This window comes from Emys orbicularis, chromosome 8 (genome assembly GCF_028017835.1).
Source record: "Emys orbicularis isolate rEmyOrb1 chromosome 8, rEmyOrb1.hap1, whole genome shotgun sequence".
NCBI lineage: Eukaryota > Metazoa > Chordata > Testudines > Emydidae > Emys > Emys orbicularis.
In genome coordinates, this window is record NC_088690.1 from 56,403,619 (window position 1) to 56,425,283 (window position 21,665).

The 21,665-nt window shown below is 44.7% G+C and overlaps 1 protein-coding gene across 1 annotated transcript in view; it reads right to left on the minus strand.

Moving 5' to 3' along the window:
• Nucleotides 1-7,959: 7,959 nt before the first annotated feature.
• Nucleotides 7,960-21,665, minus strand: part of LAMC1 (laminin subunit gamma 1) — a 136,671-nt gene continuing 122,965 nt past the window's right edge. The window contains exons 15-28 of the mRNA XM_065408997.1: nucleotides 21,161-21,314; nucleotides 20,563-20,705; nucleotides 19,659-19,837; nucleotides 19,242-19,398; nucleotides 15,053-15,258; nucleotides 14,313-14,392; nucleotides 13,728-13,865; nucleotides 13,349-13,493; nucleotides 12,387-12,536; nucleotides 11,841-11,955; nucleotides 11,077-11,276; nucleotides 10,555-10,713; nucleotides 9,786-9,885; nucleotides 7,960-8,216 (exon numbers count right to left, since the gene is read on the minus strand). Of these exons, the coding sequence (XP_065265069.1) occupies nucleotides 7,960-8,216; nucleotides 9,786-9,885; nucleotides 10,555-10,713; nucleotides 11,077-11,276; nucleotides 11,841-11,955; nucleotides 12,387-12,536; nucleotides 13,349-13,493; nucleotides 13,728-13,865; nucleotides 14,313-14,392; nucleotides 15,053-15,258; nucleotides 19,242-19,398; nucleotides 19,659-19,837; nucleotides 20,563-20,705; nucleotides 21,161-21,314 (2,183 nt within the window). The remainder of the gene's footprint in view (nucleotides 8,217-9,785; nucleotides 9,886-10,554; nucleotides 10,714-11,076; nucleotides 11,277-11,840; nucleotides 11,956-12,386; nucleotides 12,537-13,348; nucleotides 13,494-13,727; nucleotides 13,866-14,312; nucleotides 14,393-15,052; nucleotides 15,259-19,241; nucleotides 19,399-19,658; nucleotides 19,838-20,562; nucleotides 20,706-21,160; nucleotides 21,315-21,665) is intronic.

The following is a 21,665-nucleotide window of genomic DNA, read 5'->3' on the forward strand; positions in this document are numbered from 1 at the left end:
CTTCTGCTCTCCCTCAGCCCCTCCATTCTCCTGGGCGGAAAGGGGCACTCCTGCCCCTTTCTCACTGAACTCCTCAGTCATACACACACGAAATGGAGACAGAGACTGTACTAACACCACCACGCAACAGTACCTGCAGCAAAAAGCAAAGCAGAACCACCAAGCACTCTAATAAAGCAACCCCAGCGCAACCCCATGATCTTACTGCTGGATCCCTCGTTCTCCTTTCTCCCTGCCCCGTTAGCCCAGATCCTTGCACTGCAGCCACTTGGCACCACGCTGCTGGAGCTGCAGGAAGGTCACCTCATTGTAGTGGGATCCTCCTACACCACTCCCACGCCATGCTGCCAACATAGGTAGTGTGGCTACCCCGTGCTGATCCCTGGCAGCTGTGTTGCCATCTCGGGGCTGTTGGCAGTGGTGTACCACAGCAGCCTTTAGTTACAATGGGAGACCAGCCCACTGCACAATCAGCTGGGGGATTGGAAAGCACAAAGGTGACCTTTCCAGCCCTCTTTACTGTGCTGCATGTGCCTTCACTATTGCTGATGATCCCCCTCAGGGAAGGCACAGGTGTTATTTGCCTGTGAAGTGCTATGAATACTTAGGAAGATGCACAAATAATTAATACCAGCCAGCATCACTTATCAAATCCAGCTCCGTACTGTTCAGAGAATCAGAGGTTACAACTCCCTCAATCACCTAATGCCCCGGCCAGTGCTGGTTGTCTCCCACAATGTTCTCACAGCAGTGCCTGGCAAGGATAGCAAAGGCACTAGCAGTGTCAGCTGAAGACAACCACAGCATGAGCCTCTAGCAGCCACAGCTGTGAAAGAAACCACAGTGTGAGCTCTGTCTCAGCCATGCCCTTGCCCCTTCCCACCAATCCAAACTCCCTGAGCATGGTTATAGGGCTCCTAGGAAGGGCTGTGTGAAGGACACGCATGGTCCACAGGCTTCAGCAGGCAAACCTGCCTGGTTCCAGCAGGCAAAAAGTTAAACAAAGAGGAACCAGAAAAAATTCTGAGGCGAGAGATTGTGACGTGCCAGTTAGCGCAGGGAGCAAACAAACAGCATTTCCCTGGAGTCAGCAGCGTCAGCCGCACTCCACTTCCCACAAGACACAGCTCATGCAATGCTGACCAGAATCACAGAAATACAAGCAACACTAAGTCTCCCTCTGCCTTTACCAGCCCTGGTGGAGTTGCTGGAATTCCTTGTCTGCACTTAGATCCCCAGGACGGGATGGCACTGAACTGAGAGCTGTTTCCTGCATTAAGTCCTTTATGGATGGGTTGGAGCTTCTCACTATCCACAGATTCCATTTCAGTAACAGGCAGCTGCTTCCTTCATGGGCTTACTTACTTGCAGTTTATCTTATGCACTATGTCAAGTGCCTCGCAAAGAAATCCCAAACTTGAGCTGGAAGGAACAGCCTCCAGCCTCCTTCATGCTTAGTTTTCCTCCCAGCACTCCACCTATGGACCACTCCAGTCCTGACCAGGAGATACCACCCACCTGTAGCAGTGAGATACTGCACTAGCAAGGGCTTTGGGCAGGAACTGCCAATAGAAAGTCTGGCTGTTTGATTTTACAAGAGGGAACATCCCCACAAGACAGAGAACATTGTGCAATTACCTCCTTCAGGTTGTGATATTGGTCTTGGAACCATCACATACTCAACTCATTGACATCGTGATGCAGACAGTTTAAACCCAGGTAGAACAATCTGGTGACAGGAAGGCAGCAACTGGTAACAAGGCTGGGATGCACTTGAGGGAACTGTGGAGAATCCTCACGATTATTCCAGTCCAGGCACATCCTGATGCAGTCAGTCAGTCTTAAGACAGTCCTGGAAGAACGCCCACCTTGCCAACACCTAAAGAAAATGCTGTTGAACTATTATATTGACCCATTGCAGACCAGGATACAGTGACAGAGCAAGGCGACTTTATCCTGTCCTCACAGTGCTCTTCACCCATTAGCCATATTGCAATTGTTCATGCCTTCCATTGTAAGTTATTTGGGGCAGGGATCTCTTTATCATTTTACCAATTGTAAAGTGCACCTCCATGTTATTACACAAATAAGCTGAAGGGGGGATAATTTACTCCACTGAGGAGGAAGCTTAGTAGACACCATCTTAGTTAAACAGGCTCAGTAAAGAGCAGCCTGCTACCAAATCAGAAGTGGACAGCAATACAAAATGGACATTAATCAAAAGGAACGATACCACAGTGAAACCTGTCCAGGATATTCACCCAAAGGTTCAACTTTGGCAGCAGCTGTATGTCTTGTCACACCCACTAAGTTATTGAAACTGACATGCCACCCAGGAAAACAGCCCTGCTTTTTCACAGATAAAACAGGAATTACTGAGAGGCAGGCAGCTAGCAAAGGAATTTAAACAGCTTTAGATTGCAGAGAGGAGCAGGTGAGAGAGTCTAAAAATTCCTACCGACATGCTAAGAGAGGGTGGCAGGGGTGAGGGCAGAGGAGAAAGCATGCAGATAGGGGGCAATCTGTGCTTTCAATGACAACACCACCGATTAGCACTGGCGTTGGTCTGAAAACGTGCCGCAACACTGGAATTCACAGACAGAGAAGGTAGCTAATTCCTTCGGAGCGGCACACTTCAGAGTCCTTTGGTGCTGCTGGAAGAGGCAGGTCGCCCCGTCACTCAGCTTAGTACACAGACAAGCGGGTTATTGTCAATACCACAGAATATAGATGCTGCAAACACAGGGGAGGAAAGAGAGCAGGAATCCAGGCAAGGGAGATACCGGACCCCAAAGGAATAATAAATGGTGCATGAGTCGTCAAGGTTCAGAGGAAGCAAGTAAAGGAGAACAAACTGTACCACACTGGAAATGGGACCGAGTAGACTGATCCAATGAGAAAACTCCAGAGGCTGCTACCTTCTCAGAGGGCAAATAAAGGGTGGAACGAAAGGCACCTCCTCCCCCTACCCTACAAGGGAACTTAACCAGATGGGAGCAGGTGACATTAGGATTTCAAGGTGTGACACTAGCACCCAATCTAGGCCAGGCCTAGGAATTAATTTAAGGCATTAGTAAAATCCAAGATCTGGAAGTTGAAGCTAGAGAAATTCAAACTGGAAATAAACTTTTAAACGGTGAGGGTAATTAACCATCGGAACAGCTTACCAATATGTGTGGTGGATTCTTTGTCATGGAATGGCTTTCTGAAAGATACACTCCAGTGCAACCAGAAATTATAGACTTGATGCAGAGATTACTGGGTAAAATTCTGTGGTCTGTAGACAGTTAGACTGAATGATCATAATGGTCCCTCCCTTATGGCTTTAGAGTCTATGAAATTTATGAATGGAAGCTGGGGAGACTGGAGCAGAAGTTTCCTTCTCACCACTGCAGATCATGGTGGAGGTCCCTTGGAACAGTCCAGGGAATGTCAGAATCATTGGGGTTTCCTATTCCATAAGACCTAATTTTAAACATAGAAGCTAAATTCCCTTTAACCCAGAAGAGGGTGGTGTTCTTTCAGCTCAGAGTCACTTCTCCTCTTCAGCCTCTCTAATCAAGGTAGAACAGACCTTACCTTCACAGTGTGCAGAGAAACATACTGCTTACCCTTCAATTCTTCCATGGGTGATGAGCACCCCCACTCGCCCAGCTGGCCACACCATATACACTTACCCTTCAGTGACAAGGAAAACTGCAGCATGTAACTGATTTTATTTTTAGCCAAAAGAACTAAAACTCCTTCATGTGCCCAGTGAGAGAACTAATTACCACAATTTGCAACTCACTTTGGGTTTTTGTTTTTTAAACTTGTATGCTTTGTTTGGACAGTGGCCAGGACAGGATTTTTGTTGCTGGCACAGACTTGTCTTGAAGAAGGATGTACCTCTAACAAGAAAGCCCTCATCTCTGACCCATGAGGGCGGTAAACCACATTGGCATGTTTCCAACTTCATAAAAGATCCTTGAAATGAGGAAGGATGAGAGAAGAGGAAGTAAAGCAAGACATTAAAAAGGGAACATTGAGATGGGAGCACTCCCCCTCTCTAGCAGGAAGATGGTGGAGTCAGTTCAGAAGTAACTGTGTTGATACCACCTACTAGTACTAGAGCCCTGCAGCGGGACTGGGATCCCACAGGTCCTGCAGGACCCACTGCCATAATTGCAGGAATGAGTCAAATGTATTTTGTTGCGGGCCAGATTGGGTGGGCAAAAAAACCACACTGGTAATTTGTGGGAAAACACTAAATCTCTCATCAGTTTGTTAGAAACAGAAATTCAGCAATGTAAAGCAAATTTGTTTTTTAAAAATAAAGGTTTTAATACTTAAATTTAAGTAGGGGATAGAAAGAGATTTGATGTCTATTGTAACAGGAGTTAAAGTATTTTTTTACATGGTTTTAGGAAGATTTGTTTTATTCTTTTAGTGATAAAAATTGTGTCTGAATTCCATTTTACAGCAGAACCTCAGAGTTAAGAACACTCGGGAATGGAGGATGTTCGTACCTCTGAAATGTTTGTAACTCTGAACAAAACGTTATGGTGGTTCTTTCAAAGGTTTACAACTGAACATTGACTTAATACAGCTATGAAACTTTACTACGCAGAAGAAAAATGCTGCTTTCCCTTCTTTTTGGTAGTTTATGTTTAACACAGTACAGTACTGTATTTGATTTTTTTTCGTCTCTGCTGCTGCCTGATTGCATAGTTCTGGTTCCAAATGAGATGTGTGGTTGACTTGTCAGTTCATAACTCCTGTGGTTGTAACTCTGATGTTTTCTGTATATATATTAACTGACCTTTTTTTTTCTCCCCCCCCCCTCTTTTTTTTTTTTTTTTAAAGTAGCGGGGGATAATCTCTCTCTAGCGGAATCTAAGGATTTTGTAGGTGGGAGCGGGATAAAAATGCAAGAGCAGGTGTGAGTGGGAGAAGGTATTGCTGGGTGGGACGGGAGCAGGATTAAAAATATAGTCCCGGGCAGGGATCTACCGCCTACATCAAACAAAGCAGGGACAGCAGAAGGTACACAGTGCATATATGTATTGCCTCCGAAAGTTCAGAGAAAGTTAGCATCCATCTATCAATTCCCACAAGAGCAAAGTCAGACTCCTCCTCTCATGGTTCTCATCATGAGATGAGATCTCTTCACTGTTACAAATCCCAAGAGAAGATTTAGGTGAGGTCCTCTCAAAGCAGATAAACCAAAACAATCCCAGTAGAAAAGGGGGAAGGGGGATCTGTATCCCAACCCACATATTGAATTCATTGGCCTTCAAGAGGCAAACCTTACATGCCAAGTCATCATCCGCTTCCCCCAAATAAAGGAACACTCAAAGAAACTCACGGTATAAGGGGTTACAAATATTCAGACTTTATTATAAATAAGAAATACTGTTTTATACATAAAAAAAACTTAAAGTGTTGCATTTTGTTCACCGCCCCAGACAGCAAGACCACAGATTAAGGCAAAAGCTGAAGTGAAGGCACATATGGAGGAGGCCACAGGCAAGAATAAAATGAGGGAACTTTGTGTTCCCTGTGACAACCAGCATTCTACCAGCAGCCTTCTTGTCATCACATTATGCAAAGAAATAACTGGACCTATACAATGAGATAATGGGGCTGTAAGGCAGTAGTGTATTAAGAGATTGCTTATAAAGATCTTTTTTTTAAAAATAAAAATCTGTTAAAAACAGCTTAAGAAAAAGTGAAAAGCCAGAAACCTTACACCTGAGGTCAGCCAGGGCATGGTGTTGCCTCTTTGTATCTGCTCTTTCCACAGCCTTGGCAGAGAGGTGACATGGTTAGGAGGCAGCCACAGGACCAGAGCAGTCAGCCAGGAAATACTGATATGTGAAAGTTCCAGAATGTGAGGGCGAAGGCAGCTCTCCTCCACTGGTTGGATTAGGAGCATTCACAGGCAGGGGAATTCCAAGACAGTTTTTGGTAAATTGTAACAAGCTCCTAGAAAGATGCAGGAGACATGAGGGCTGGCTGGAACCACTCTCCCCTGCCCAGTAGCATTGTCCCTGATGCTGTACAGAGCCCCAAACTGAGCTCTCATTTCTCGCACATGTAGGAAGGCTACAGATTCAGCATTTAGACCTCTACTGGGCCTATAATAGTGCTACAACTCCCAGGAGCAAAGCCATAACCATCCAAAATCAGCATCTCACTTTCATTAGTCAGAAACAAAGATGGTAATCAGTTTCTTATGAGCTACACACTTCAGAGTCCTTCGGGGGGCTGGGGCTGGCTCTGGAAGAGAGGCTGGGTGCCCCATCATTGGGCTGCACACACAGGCAAGCGGGTTATTGTTAATACCACAGAATAGAGATATTGCAAACACAAAGGAGGGAAGAGAGCAGGAGCCTGGCCAGGGGAGATGTCTGACCCCAAAGGAATAATAAATGGAAGAGATATATGGTGCATGTGTAGTGATGGTTAAGAGGAAGCAAGTAGAGGAGAACAGACTGTGCCATTCTGGAAATAGGACCGAGTATATTTACACACACACACAAAAAGATAGACTTCCTCACTCTATAATCATGATAAAACAAACAGACACAAAACAAAAAACCCACATTCACTCAAAAATATCAATTTGAAATAATTAATAGCACCAGTGTGTGTCAGATAATAATTTCTTCCCCGCTACGCAAACGTACAAAGTTGCATAGTGTTTAAGAATAGATATATATGGATCTCAAAGGCAGGGGGTGTCAGACTGATCTAATGAGAAAACTCAAGGGGGAGGAGTTAAAGGCAACCCCTCCCCCCACCCTACAAGGTAGCTTAACTAGGTGGGAGCAGGTGACATTGAGTTGGACAGAAATTCTAAAGAGGCAGCAGTGGCAGCTGTGTGAAATACTGCGCGTGCTGGATATCTGCCATCAGAGCTAGGCCTGAACAATCTGTGCTGCAGCATTTTAGGAAGACTGGGAGATCAGCAGGAAAATAGGGATGGAGAGACAGACCCTTACATCTCTATCTTAGACACCCATTTTCTACCTGAAGGCACCAACTTCATATTCAGACAGACTAACTGGTAAGAGCTCTCTGCTTTTTTCTTCAAAAAGATCTTAGTGGCTTAAAAAAATCTGTCTCTCTCTCTCTCACTCTGGAAGTTTTCTTTTGAGACTCCTAGTGACTATTACTGAGGAGATCAGAGCTGATCACTTGCAAGATTCCCTACTTGGAGAATTGGGTTAGGCAGCTGTTCACAGATATGAGACAAAATTTCTAGTTTATAGGTCAACAGTAATGTTGTTGAGACCTATCACCCCATTCCTCTCCCTTTCCTCCCTCAAGCTCTTCTTAGAGGCTGTATATCTTTCTCAGTAGATGGATATACTGCACTCTAGAAAGATGCTAAACCATTTGGTAGATGGGTACAAAAAATTTTGATTGGCCACTAATTTACGTAGATTTTTTAAAAAATGGTTAACATTTGGGGAAGGGGATTAGTGTTCTTTATGAGTGCAGCTATACTGGCCATTGTAATAATACTTTGATAGCCAACCCTTTCCTTCATAGAAACAGCGAACTCTGGGACTGAGGAGGTTTTAACATGTTAGGGGGAAGAGGAGAAAAACGAGAGCTAGTTTGCCCCACTGTACACCGGCTCACGTGGTCATTTCTGCACCGCAGTAAGAGTAGTCCAAAACATTTCACATCCTTGTGCAAATCAAAGGGAAGTGTGTATGAGAGAGGGGCAAAGGTGGAGTGTTGAGGAAGAGAAAATTTATAAAAAAAACCTTTTGATGCCCCAAAATGGATATTTAATTTGCTTCTCTTTAAAACTTTGCAACTTTTCCTGATTTGGAAAGAAGACAGCAACTGTGAGCAGCGGAGAGCTGGGGATTCGAAGAAGGTACTCTGTGTGTTAAGGCACTCCATAGCCAAACAATTGCTCCACCAGTCACTGGGGGAATGCCCCCCACCCTCAGCACACCCTTAGGGTTTCTCGATGGACGGGGTGTTGAAACAGCCAGACGGCAAGGTCTTCTTGATATCTTCCAGGTTGTTAATGTCTTTCAGGATATCCTCAATGTCCCTGTTGTAGGCCTGTATGGCTTCGTCCTGCCGCCTGGCTGCATCCTCCAATTCGGTCACTTTCCGGTCGAGGTCACTATCTTTCATCTGATCTTTGGCCGTGTTCAAGGTACCCTCGATCTCATTCAGTTTGTTCAAGTCCACTGGGTCCAGTTGCCCTAGAAAACCAGCAGTGCACACAGTGAATTCCACTAACACTTCATGAGGCTGTTGCCTGCTCTCAAGCTCTTACCCAGTAGAGGGCAAATTATGGATTAATACAGTGGAACCGTCTTATGGTGAAATAATTGTTTTCACAGAGCATTAATACTAATTGGAATTGCTACTGGCACTTTCAATACCATGAAACAAAGCAAAACTACCATTGCACTTCACAAGGTGGAGTTTCAGATTAAGTGGGTTCCTCTGTATTTGGATGCAAATACCACACTTGCCTGAACGCACCACAAATAAATAATAAGCCCATCACCCAGTCTCTATACTTCATGGGTAACAGCTGACTTAAATGATCCTAACTCATTGCACACATTGTGGGCCAAGTCTTCTGCTGCTTTATACAAGCTGAGGATATGGCCCTTTTTGTTTTCAATACATTTTTAAATGTTGTCTTTAATGTAATTTAATAATACAAGGTCAAATTCTATCTTGAGGGTTCTTAACACAAGCTTCACTTCCATAGTTTATAACGTTATATGATCCCTATGAATGAATCACAACTGTGCAATATACGGTTAATTATTCTCTACTTGTCGCTGGGCTAGGGCTTTGCAAACATAGGAGGGATTTAGCAAATCCTAACTCAAGCCTTTGGATGTAGCAGAACTTGGAACTTTTAAAAAAGCAAGGCATTTATTGTGAATATACATTCTTCCGACACGCTGTTCACGGCACAAGGACAAAACTCCAGGGTGGGCAGCGTGGGGGGAAGAAGAGGGTTTAATGTGTTAGGGAAAATATTTTCCATTGTAATTAACTGATGTCTTGTTGCCTTTAGAAGGCTATAGTAGTGTCTAAAGCCAGCTGATGCTCTCATTTTACTTTCAATGTCTATCGGAGAGACTCTGTTGGTGGCCTCCTTTGTAGGTGACTGTGGTTGAGAGAGAAGAGGGTGGAAGGGACTACCTTCCCTCTCAACCCTTCGTTTTGGCTCTGAACAGGAGCTTTCCCTTTCCTCCTTTCCTGAAGGAGCCAGGGTATGCTTGTCAAAAGGGCTCTAGACTCCTCCAAGCAGCAACATTAAGACCATTAACCTATTTATCCAAACGGGAGCTAGAGGGCTTTTCATCATTTCTCTGCTCTCCTTCTCTGCTGGGGGACCATCATAGGAGATGCAGTAACCAAAACGGGTAGTTAAGTCTCCAAAAGCAGAAAGGAATATAATCTGAGCACAGGAAATGAACGAGGACAAAGAGCTCCTCACATACACACACCAGCCTTCTTTGTACCTTAAGGGCCAGTCTCAGACACTGCAAAACTGAAAGAGTCACATCTGCAATGCTCACACAAAGCAGCAATGAACACAGCACATACACAGTGAGTCTTTGAGGATAACCCACAAAAAACTGATTCAGAAATAAATAATTTAATGGACCATTAGATGCCAAGCTAATCCAATTACTACTTTTTTTCCAGCTTCTGCAATACAACAATGTTCTGAAGAACAAGGCATGTGTGTTTAGGAGCAGAATTCTGCTAGGAGTGGGAAGAATTGTAAATTAGATATATACCTAACTGTCCCAGAAGTTCATTAATGATGGTGAGCAAGCTGTTAACAGAGTTCTTAGCTTTTCTCGCATTGTCTTCTGCCTCTTGAGCAGCCTGTGAAGCCTGTAGAAAAAGAAGTGTGTGTAAATGCAATGATGTCAAAGTGGTCAGGATCATAATGGATTTGCCTCTCCGCATAGCAAAGCTTCCCCACCCAACACTTGCCCTCCTAGATCATGAAACTTGCCCAAGGACACAAAGAGCTAATCTCATATGTCTCTACACACTGTTTTGCATCCCTGACTCCTCTGTTTAGGATAATCCCCAACCCCTTTCAATCTTAGATCTGAATCACAGTTTGGATGTGTGAGTGTGGAGAGCAGGGCAATACAAAAATGAAATTACTTAGCCTTCCATAGGAAAACGAATACTGGAGGAGGCTTCCATTGGACAACAGAGACCATATTGGGCTGCAATCATTCTTTTGTTTAGAGATGGGGCAAGTCTTAGGTCATGGAAGTCTGTCTCCAGACTATAAAGTTGTGGCAGTGCTCTATAGTTAAAGTTACAAGAGGCATTATATTCTAATCCTGGTTTTTCCCTCTCTCTGACATAACTTAGTGAAAAAAAGTCACTAACTGGACTTGAGACCCAAACCAGATGTTTTTGCAACAGGACAGTCAATAAGATACGAAGAATGACAGAGCCAACATACCAACTCTCACCAACGGATACCAGTATCCACTCTTCTTACTGTCCCACGCACTGCATTCAGCTCCTAGAATAACTCACCATGCCTGCCATCATCATATCCTGATCAGCATCCTCCTGCTTCCTCTTCAGCTCCTTCTCTGCATCTTGCAGCTGTTTCAGCATGTCATCCACTTCTTTGTCTAGCTCTGTCGCATCAGAGAAAGTCTTGTCGGCCTCAGACTTTGTACTGGCAGCATTCTAAGGCCAATATAGATAAAAGGTTCAAAAAGGGTGGAACACGCAGGATACAAAAGAAAATTCTTCACCTCTTTCTTTCTCCCATAATGCACCAGGGCAAGTTTCTCTGCTGTATGTGCCATTTCTGATGGGAGAGGCAAGCTCAACCACACAATTCAGCAGTAGATTTCACACCAACTAATCTCACTCCCTGGAGTTTACACAGTGGGTAGTGAAAACCATGTTAGCTCACCGTGGGCTTAACACAACTCAGTAGAGCAGGAAGTGCATAGTCCCAGCAGGACAGACAGGAGCAGAAAGAAATTTACTCAGTTAATTTCACTACTTCACAAAGAGTGACTCAAACAGTGCTGTGAGTCTCACCTTCTGGACAGAATTAGCAATTTTCTCAGCATCGTCTGCTTTGTTCTTGGCTTCCCTGGCATCATCAGCAGCATTACCAAGCGCCAGCTCTGCTTGCCTTGTCTTATTATTGGCCTCAGCAATGGTTCGAGTAATGGCAGGAATCTTCTTTAGCGCCCCCTCGGCAGCTGTCTTGTTATCGTTCACACGCTTGTCAAAATCTGATAAAAATTCAGGCATTGTTTTGCCTCCTGTTCTGGAAGGCTCAGACACTTGTCAGGCCAAGAAAACTTAGCCAGCAGCCTAGCAAGCAGCCCAGCCTATGCTACCTTTAAATTGGAGGGAAGAATAACGATAGGGAACAGGGGGGGAAGTTGATCAATGCCTTTGAAAGGAGTGCTATGGTTTCTGTTACAGGAGAGACACACGTTGGTGGTATCACAGGTATTAACCCAGGATGTACTGATTGACTGCTTGTACTGATTGACTGCACAAGTTTATTATTGGCTTTCTCCCTTCTGGCAAATGCAATGCTCCAAGCTTCCAGAATACCAGTGACTGCGGATCAGGGGGGGTTGAGGCTCAATATGCAGACTGCATAGTGATGCTAAATTATAAGTGGAGTCTAGCAATGTAGGTTGATGGTCACTGTTGAATGAAAAGTTAGTTTCCAGGGGCGAGAGCTTAAACCACACAACTCCCTAAACAAGTCTGCCTCTGATGGAAGAGGCCTGGTCATTATACAAACCAAGTACAGATATTGTCCCTAGAAGTCTCTCTTATACCTCTCAGATTGCTGAGAATGTCATTGGCCTCCTCTAGCGTCTCTCTTCCCTTCTTGGCAGCTTCTTCAGCCAGAGCTTTGGCAGCATCTGCTCGGGCCAGCAGCTGGTCGGCAGTCTAGAGATACATAACACAGCTCAGCATATTCTCATCTTCTATAGAACAAGATCTAGCCATGCCACAATGTGTCATGCCAGTGGCCCTGCAAATCCCAGCCCAGTATAAAAAAGGGCTCATTATCAATGATAGACTATGCTTCCTCTGCAACCATATAACACATTCATTTGAGGGGTACCTGTCCCCATGACACAACATAGCACAGTCCGCTGTTGCTCATGCCCTCCAGTGAGAATCTCAACACCACTGTATTTTCACAAGCTTTTCCTATCTTGTGTTCAGAACCTGCTGTTTACTCTCTCCACCCACCTTGATGTCCACAAAGTCAGTTATTAGAAGCATAAGAATGATTGAATCTCTCAGATCTGGTCTGTCATTTGCTTCCTTAGGGTCACTTCAGGAAGTAAGAGCCTGCACACCCCAGAACTAACCTGTTGTTCAGTCCTTCCTTTCTCCAAGAGATTCTTCACTTCCAGCTCCTTCCCTTTCATGTCCTCTCTCAAATCCTCATAATCCTTCAACTTCCTGTCAATGAGCTGATCCAGCTCCTCTGCTTCCTTCTTGATCTTATTTGCCTCATTCTGTATGTGGAGATCGGAAACAAAACCAGCTTCTGTGAACATAACAGAACTTCTTTGCAGGGAGACATCAGATACACTGTGTACTTTCTAGTGCTCAAAAGAGACAGAAGCTGCAGTTAGACTCCTAGTATTCAGTTATTACTAATTTGATACTAAAAAATTCCTAACAGGATCAGGGCCCCACTGTGCTGAATGCAATACAGAACACATATAGAGACAGTCCCTGTGCAAAAAAGATTACATCAAACTCTCTTCTAGTGTGTGTGTGTGTATGGTGATGGTGGGAAGGGGAGGGGGGGAAATGGGAAAGGGAACAGCTTAGAGGGCTCGGCATTAGGTCTGAGATTCCTGCGTTCCCTAAAAGCAGGTGACTCTGTCTTTCATCCTTTAGAAATGGATAAATAGAGAAACATGCAGTTTCCTGTGTTCGCGTCCTTCTGATGAGGACTGAAATGTCAAGGTCCTGACTATTTCATACAGACAAAAATTACATGGCACTTAAACATACAGGTGTTAGGCTCCAGTATTGTTTGCAAAGCACTAAACAAGGCATTAGTAATTTATCACATCAGTTCCGGGGGGGAGGGATAGCTCAGTGGTTTGAGCATTGGCCTGCTAACCCCAGGGTTTTGAGTTCAATCCTTGAGGGGGCCATTTAGGGATCTGGGGCAAAAATCTGTCTGGGGATTGGTCCTGCTTTGAGCAGGGGTTAGACTAGATGACCTCCTGAGGTCCCTTCCAACCCTGACATTCTATGATATTTGCCACCATTGATCTTTGAACACACTGTGCATGTTGCTTGACTCAGATACCTCTAGACCCTTGGAGTCCACAGCAGGAAGACTGGTGAGGTTAGCATAGATCTGCAGGGCCTTGTTCCCAGCTTCCTCTGCCTCTGCATGCACCTTGTTAGCCTGTTTCTCTAGGTCTCGAGAAATGTTCTTTGCTTGATTATACCTAAGAGACAACAGAGTATTCAGTTAGCCTATGATTTCATTCTTTTACTGAATCAGCAAAGGAGGGATAAAACTGTCTTGGCAGAAGTGAAGACAGAGAACTCACACGAAACCTACTGCTTAAAAGCAGGTATCTCCCACCAGCCAAAGTACAGATGACATCTTGTTTTAAGCACCATCCCCCTTCCCCACTCAAACCAAGGGGAGAATAATCTGCTTTCTGTTACTGACTCACTTCCTGTTGAGCTCATCTATGTCACTCGCAGTTTGGTTCTCTCCTGCCAGTGTCTTCAATAGCAATGTATACGCTTCTGTGGATGTATCATTTGCTGCCTTTGCTATGCGCACAATATCGTCAGCTTCTTGTTTGTGTCTGGGCAATATTACAGAGGGAAAATAATCTAATTAGAATTACCAGCCAATTTTATTCCCACCTACCACTCCCCTTCCTCTCCCAGTACCACAATTAGGGTGCTAATAAAGAGGTTCTGTCTCCCCAACCCACTGCCAACACACCAGTAAAGCTTGTGAGGGCAATTGCAGGGTATTACTATGATTTTACATTGTGTTTAGGCCAAAGGTTGCCCTTGTCAGTAATACTCATATACAGCTCTGATGACTACAGGTCCCAGAATTCAATACCCCATCTTTGATCCAAGCAGCTGCAACTTCATATTGAGCAAAAGGAGGCTTGCTCCGTTCCAGGCAAATTAAGGTTAGCCTTCCATTTCCCAGCAGGGGCCCATTGAGCCCTCAAGAAGGCAAAAAACAAGTGCCCTACCCTTACATTGATGCTTTGTACTGGCACACAAGGCCTTACCGTTCAGCCAGTTTACGAGCCTCTTCTGCCAAGAGAGTCATGTTGTTTGGGTCACCATTGGAGACTGGTGGGGTAATGGACTGAAAGCAAAATCAAACATCCTTTCAGAAGCTATTCTTTTCTCTTTTTTTGATTGTCACTTTAATTATTCATAGTCACGGGTTGCAGACTTAATGTGACTGCTCTATTTCTCATTTCTTATATTAGTTTGCAAAGTCTGTGTGATTTTTTGCATGGGTTCTTCCCCAAAAACAAATGCTCCAAGATTGTGTTTAGGATGTGTGAGTGTGTGCATGTGAGAGAGAGATTGGGGAGCACAGGGGAGGCAAAGTGGTTACTGAAGTCCTTTAGGGTTGTTTACGAGTACTGGGATATACACAGCTCACCCAGTGTACAATGGAAGAGACAACAAATCTTGTACAAAGATATACATGTTTCCGATTCAAGTGCTGTTATAAACAGCAAGTAAAAAAATTTAAAACTATGAATACCAAGAGTTTCCTTTCAACTAGTAATATTTTTCTCATTTGTTTGTGCCACACACACACACTAACAAAACTTATCCCCAGATTGATGAGATTCTCTATGATGTTAAACACACAATGTTACAACCCAAGCTTAGTGCTAGTTTGTGATGAGGGGCAGGGACGAGAAATGTACTGAAGACATTAAGTACCTTATTCTACTCACAAAAATGGAAGACACTACACATTAGGGAGTTAGTGTCACAAAAAACTCACCACATTGGCAACTGCTATCTTTGCCTTCTCTAGCATATTAGAAGCTACTTCAATCAGGTCTTCTGTGCCCTCCACCCGGTCTCGGGCTTGCTCAGCTAGGCCTTCAGTCTCCCTCACTGTATTTTGGATGTTCTGTAATCGGCCAAGCTGGCTTGCCAGAGTGCTGTTAATTTCCTTGAGACGATCCATCAGGCCCTGATCCACATCTGAGGCGAACAACATAAAAAGGGAGGAAGCAAAATTAATTACGCTGGGAGCATGAGTTGCAAAAATAAAACATTTGGTAAGTCGCTGCCGTCTGCAACATGTTGGTAGGTTAATCCCTTGTTGAAAGGGGTCCAGAAGAGCCTTTTAATGAGAGGGTAATCAGTTTACGATCCAAGTCATTACGAGAATGTGCATAAAAACCACAAGAAATGAAGACGCTTCTACCTTCTAATGCCCCTGCAGGTCAATAAGCGTTTGTGAGCACATTTGGCCAGAATTTTGAATGCAAGACCTGGCACATAAAGGAGGTGGATAGTTGCTTTTCAAATGAATTATGTTCAAAGCATGAAACATTTGTTCCCCTATTCTATTAGGGCAACGGTTTGCAAATTTTGGAGCTGAGCCCCCTTTTGAGTTACATTTTTTGGTTGCACCCCCCCACCCAGACAAAAATAGACATATGCAAAAATATGCTTGATAAACCTAACAGAGACCTTAACACAACTTTAATTATATTACCTACACCTGTAAAGTTTCAAATGACCAATGGCACAGCCAAAGATTCCTCAACCTTGCAGCCAGGCTGCACCAGTAGGGCATGGCCAATACCTGCCCCTCTGCCCCTCCCTACTTGGGTTTTTAGGGTGGAGGAAGGTGCATGCAATGGTCTCTGGAGGTGAGTCACAGGGTGGAGGTGATGCCCAGGCCCCACCACACAGGGCTGGCACAAGCCCCCCCCCCCAAAATGTTCCTCCACCCCTCTCAAGGGTGTGTGCCCCAGTTTGAAAACGGTATTAGGTTCAAATTCTATCAAAAAATGCACAGATAAAGGGGCAAGCCATGCACTGCTCTCTGCTGCACATAGAGGCAGAGAGTAAGGAATCTTCACCCCCAGGCTCCAAAGCTGCTTTGCAACCACTATTGCATACCTGAGATGCAACAGCCTCCACAGCTTGTTCTCCTGCTCCACAAGGAGGAGAGTAACAGCTGGCAGATCTACACAGCAACAGATTTACCAGCCTAGTGCCTTCCCCATCCTAAAGACTTCCCAATCACGTGGCTGGGTAGAGAGCCCCTCTGGATCTGGGTTCTGCAATGCTATAGGAGGTAGAAACCTTTGCATGGCCTCCCCAAACCCTGCCCTAATTCTAAAACTGATAAGTAAGATAATACTATTACAGTTCTTGAAACAGTGACTAATCATATGGATATGGTAGAATACCAAGACACAGTAGGGCCACCCAAGGAGAGAGCTTAACTAGGTTTTGGGTTTTTTAAACCAGACCCTTCACATTAGCTTAATATTGTGTCCTATAAACACACATACACATTCTGTGCATAAAGTGAGATTAATTAAAAAAAATAAGAGCAACATGAAGGCTGATAAATCAACTACAAAACAAAACAAAAATCCTCAGGAAATCCAAGAGTTAAGGTTTCTATAGCAACGTTGCCTTGGCCACATTACACATCCTGGATGTTTTAATGTGAACAAGTTTTCATTTATTAAACTACATATTCAGATAGAAAATACTACACATGCACCAAGTGTTCAAATTAACGTGTTTGCAGGAAATTGACATGAGGTTTTTTTGAGTACCTGTTCTCTCAACTTTAATGGTGAACTAACAGTTTCTGCATTTAATTTGCCTTTTCTTTATTTCAGAGAGGAGCAAAAAAAGCCCAGAGCTCTCCCTGCTACACTAGTGCACTTTAGCTTCACAGCCTTTCCTGAGATGCAAGTAACCTAAAGGTATGTCCACACAGCATTTTGAACTGAATGGGAGCGAGCCTCCCAGCCCGGATGGACAGGCTTGAGGAGAAGTGGGACTCATGCTAGCACTCTACATACACCTTTGGAGACAGCACTTTGAAGCTACGGCTCGGGCTGGAGCTCAGCCCTCCCGAGGCCCCAGTGGCTTAAGCCCAAGCCCAAGCCCCAACTTTGAAGTGCTGTTATCTTTAGCGCACCAGCAGGAGCCCCACTATCCCAAGCCTGAGGCTCCCACTAGCTTCAAAATGCTGTGTAGACATACCCTAGGAGACCCCAAAGGTCAAGTGACCCCTGCATGCCAAAGGTCAAGCTATTTAGAGTCTTAAGGAGCCACAAGACCCCCCCAAACAGTAACAATGCTGAACATTTAAACACTGAATTGACTTTTGTAAAAGGGGAATTATTTACCTCCTCAAGTGAGGGCTGGGAAACAAACCAACCAAAGACCCAATCCTATGACCCACCTGTGCACTCGAATCACTTACGTAAGCAGGTCATATAGTTCCAGCACCAAGCACTATGAACAACTATTATCCTAATTTCTGAAATGATTGTGCACATTTGGGAAGGTTTCTCAGACAGCATGGACTTGCTCCTCCTATGCCGGCCAGCACACAGTCCACCTTTAGTCCCAGAGTTCAGTGCAATCACTCATGTAGTGCTGGACACCCTATAAGAGTCTCAGACCAACACCTGTCAATCCAAACTACAACCTCCTTGGCTGATGACTGTGTCTTGAATTGGTCAGAGGACATGGACTCAGGTGCCAGCACCATGCAGATGATACAGAGGCTGACCGAAGCGTATACCCTTCACCACGGCCACCAATATGGCTTCAGTGCTGGCATGGGATCAGCTCATGGATGAACAGTGGCTGACTGAAGCAGAACCCAAGCAAGACAGAGGTGATGCCGGTGGGCAGAGGAAAGCATTTAGAAGAATGTGCAGCCATGGCGCAGTCTCCTTTGGTTGAAGGCAAACACCCACAATTGGTCAATTAAGAGTGTAGTTTAGGAGTACTCCTGGATTTCTCACCGACACTAAGCACTCGCACAACAGCACCTGTGAGTAGTGCTTTCTACCATCTCTGGTTGGCTAGGAGGCTCTTTTCCATCCTGGCAGACAGCGACATGGCTTTGGTCATACACACCTTTGTCACTGCCTGCCTGGACTATAGCAATGTGATACACCTGGGAATGAAGCTATCAGCCCCTAAGAAACCCTAACTAGCATAAAATTCTGCAGCATGTGTCATCCTCAACAGGGGCTACTAGAAGCACATCAAACCTGTCCTTGACTCTCTATACTGGCTACCCACAGTCCTTATCTTCTAGACCTTCAAAGGCCTGGGCCCAGCATATCTTTTAAAGATTGCCAAAAGCTCCAGGATGAAGACCATGGTTGACAATTCAGCTCCTTGAGCACCATGGAACTCTCTACCAAGAGGGTAAAGCTTGTCCATGTAGAAAACAGAGCTTTTTCCAAGGCTGTACTGAGACTATGGAACAAACTTGCACAGGAACTAAGAACCACCACAAGTCTCATTCCTTTCTGCTCCAAGCTCAAGGCGTGTTTCTTTGACAACGGTCTTCTCTAACAAATGCACAACATGTATATTTAAAAACATGCATATACCCACCGTAAGTCACGTCACTTAGCAAACTGCTTAAAGACGCAGACATGCTATGGTGATGAGGGCAGCACAAGAACCTACAGAGAACAGAGCTTGAACAAACCGGGAAAACATAACCTATTCATCTCTGGGCTAAGACCAAACAAGGAATGTTTAGGCCCAACAAAATTATTTTGGGAAAGCTATGAGCAACAGCGGCAACATTGCTACTGGTGAATACTATGAAAATAGACATACCCTTAATGTGGGTATGTGTATATTTTTAAACAAGCAGAAAGATTTTCATAGTTAATAAGTAAAAGCCTCTTTAAATTAGTCTCTCTTCTGAGTGGGCCACTTGTCTTTTTGTCGGTTTTAGACAGCTCTTTATTTTTGTTTATTATACAGAGCCATGAATATTGTCAGGAATAAAATACAACCATCCCCATGCACACTTCCTCAACAGTGTTTTGAAATGTTCACAACTCCTGATGCAAATTATATGGTAACAAAAAGAAGCTTTGCTCCTCTAATGGACCAGGAATACAGCAAATCGTTAGCTCCATGGCACCCTTTGTCAGATCAGTTCAACCTACCTTTGCTGTTCTGTGCATCTCGGAGCAAGTCCATGACATCTCTCTCTGCCTCCTTCAGTCTGTCCTCAAAGGCCTGATCAGTCACCGTTTCATCTCCTGTACCAAGGTTTGCTATAAGATTTTCCAGCTCCTGCAACCTCTCGCGTTGTTCTGCCACCTAAGCAAAGGAGATAGGGGGACAGAAATAAACAGCCTCCTTCCAAAAGCTGAGACACAAAGTACTGGTCAGTTGTTTCAGCTTCCAGGAGGTGTCACTCAGACACCGTGAGAGAATCTCCATGCAAGTACATCTAGATCCATGTCTGTCTCTCTCAAAAGAGTTCATCCCCCAGCAAGCAGCAGAGGGGTATGCTACTGGTGTTTGTCAGCCTCCAGCAGTAATAGGAGACAAGCAGAGCGTTACGTTGCAGGTCTTACCTTATCTCTAACCAGTCTATAGCACGCAGGACATTCTTGACAGCCAGGCCAGGACCGATTGTAGAAATAATTCTCTTCACACTGGTCACAACGGCTCCCCACAAAGCCTTCCTTACATTCACAGCGACCATCCTCCTTGCACTGCAGGGAGCGAGAGCCCTCGGTGTCACAGTCACATGCTGCATAAAAATTAAAGCATGGGAATCAGACTGGTTGAGAGAAAAAGAGACCGAGAATTGCTCTGACCTACAGACTATTCTCTGAAAGAACACCACAGCAGGGCACCAGCACACAATTTGAGGCTTGACACTTCTGTGCACTGTATCAGGTAAAGCGCAAGATGCAACTTCTCAGTTTGAGACTCTATTCACACCAGTGCCCCACAAACTGACCTCTCTGTATTGGTCCATCTCATTAGAATGATCTGCAAATAGTTAATTTGCTCTCACAGTAACAAGGAAGTTGGAAAGAAGATGTAGATCCAGCCCAATATTTGTATCACATTTACACTTTGTTTCTTCTCAGGACTGAGTCAGCAACTTACGGGCACATTCCAGAGTAGAGACGCAGGAGCTTAGAGAGCAGAAAACAGAACTGTTCTGGAAAAATATTCAGAGCAAGTGTTTATGCCAAAAAGAAGTAGATGTCTACAAGTAAATGCAATCAGAGACCCCCAGAGACAGAAAAAGAAACTCTTACAAATAAATCAAGATTCAAACACCCTCACTGGGACCAGGTCTCACCCACTCTCCGGGATGTGGACACAATAAGACAACCCTTGTTTGTTACATTAAACATGGGGCTGGTGAAGAAGAAAGCAGCAGCTGGCAGGCAAGGAGAGGATGAGAAAACAGACACGTCGTGTTGGTTTCCACTTCCCCTCCTTCTCCAACCCACCACTTACGTTTGCAGCCTTCAGGTCCGAATCCGAAGTGGTTGACCTCACATCTCTCACAGCGCTGCCCGGTGATGCCTGGTTGACACTCACACTGCCCTGTTTGTATGTCACAATGGCCATCGGTGGAACCCAGCGGATGGCAGTCGCACCTATTGAAGGAGACGATATTTCAAGTGACAATAAAAAACCCATCAAAAACAATAGGCTGCACTTTCACCTTTCATTTGAGGATCTCAGAGGTCCTATGCAAGCAGTAAGCCTTACACCTTCCATGTGAGGTGGGTATTGCTGTGCCTGTCTCTGATATGGAAAGCAAGGCACAGAAATTAACTGAACTGTGCAAGATCATGAAGGGACTGAGTTAGGAATGGGATCCAGAACCCTCACCTACCAGTCTTCGCCTGTAATCACAACATGGTTTCTATTTATAAATTACCCTTCTCTATAGAACCCTTATCAGATCTGCTCTATGACTAATCCTCTCCTCCTGCCTTATCACTGTTCATAGAAAATCCCATCCACCTGTTATGGATGCTGAAATCAGGGTTAAGTATGGTTCCCCCCGAAAAACACACTCGCTGCCACAGTTGCAGGCCAACCTCACCTGTCACAGCCACGTCCACTCTGTAGGTTGTAGAAGCCAGGCTCACAGGCACTACAGTCCCTCTCAGTGACACGTGGCAGGCACTCACACTGCCCAGTTACTTGATTGCAGTTTGTCTGCTGGTTTACTGTGCCATAAGGATTACAACTGCACGCTGCCAGAGATGGAAAGGGGAACATGTTCCCAGTAATTAGCAGAATACCAGCATTAGACTGGAACCTCCAAACATGCCAGATGGCACATGAATTCAAATCGTAAGCTGCACCGCCATACCACATACAAGGCTCACACTGTGTCAGGCCACTCGATAGGCTTACAGCATCGGCATTTTATCAAGCCATAACCATCAGCATAGTATGAAATCTAGCACTGCAGTTGATAGGTCTGCATGCAGCACCAAAATTGGAGTTCTGACATTTTCCCTATTATGATGTCAGGCCAAGACAGACCACAAAAGGACAGATCTGTGGGGCCAAAACGTTCAATCATTCCAAGGATGTGCCAG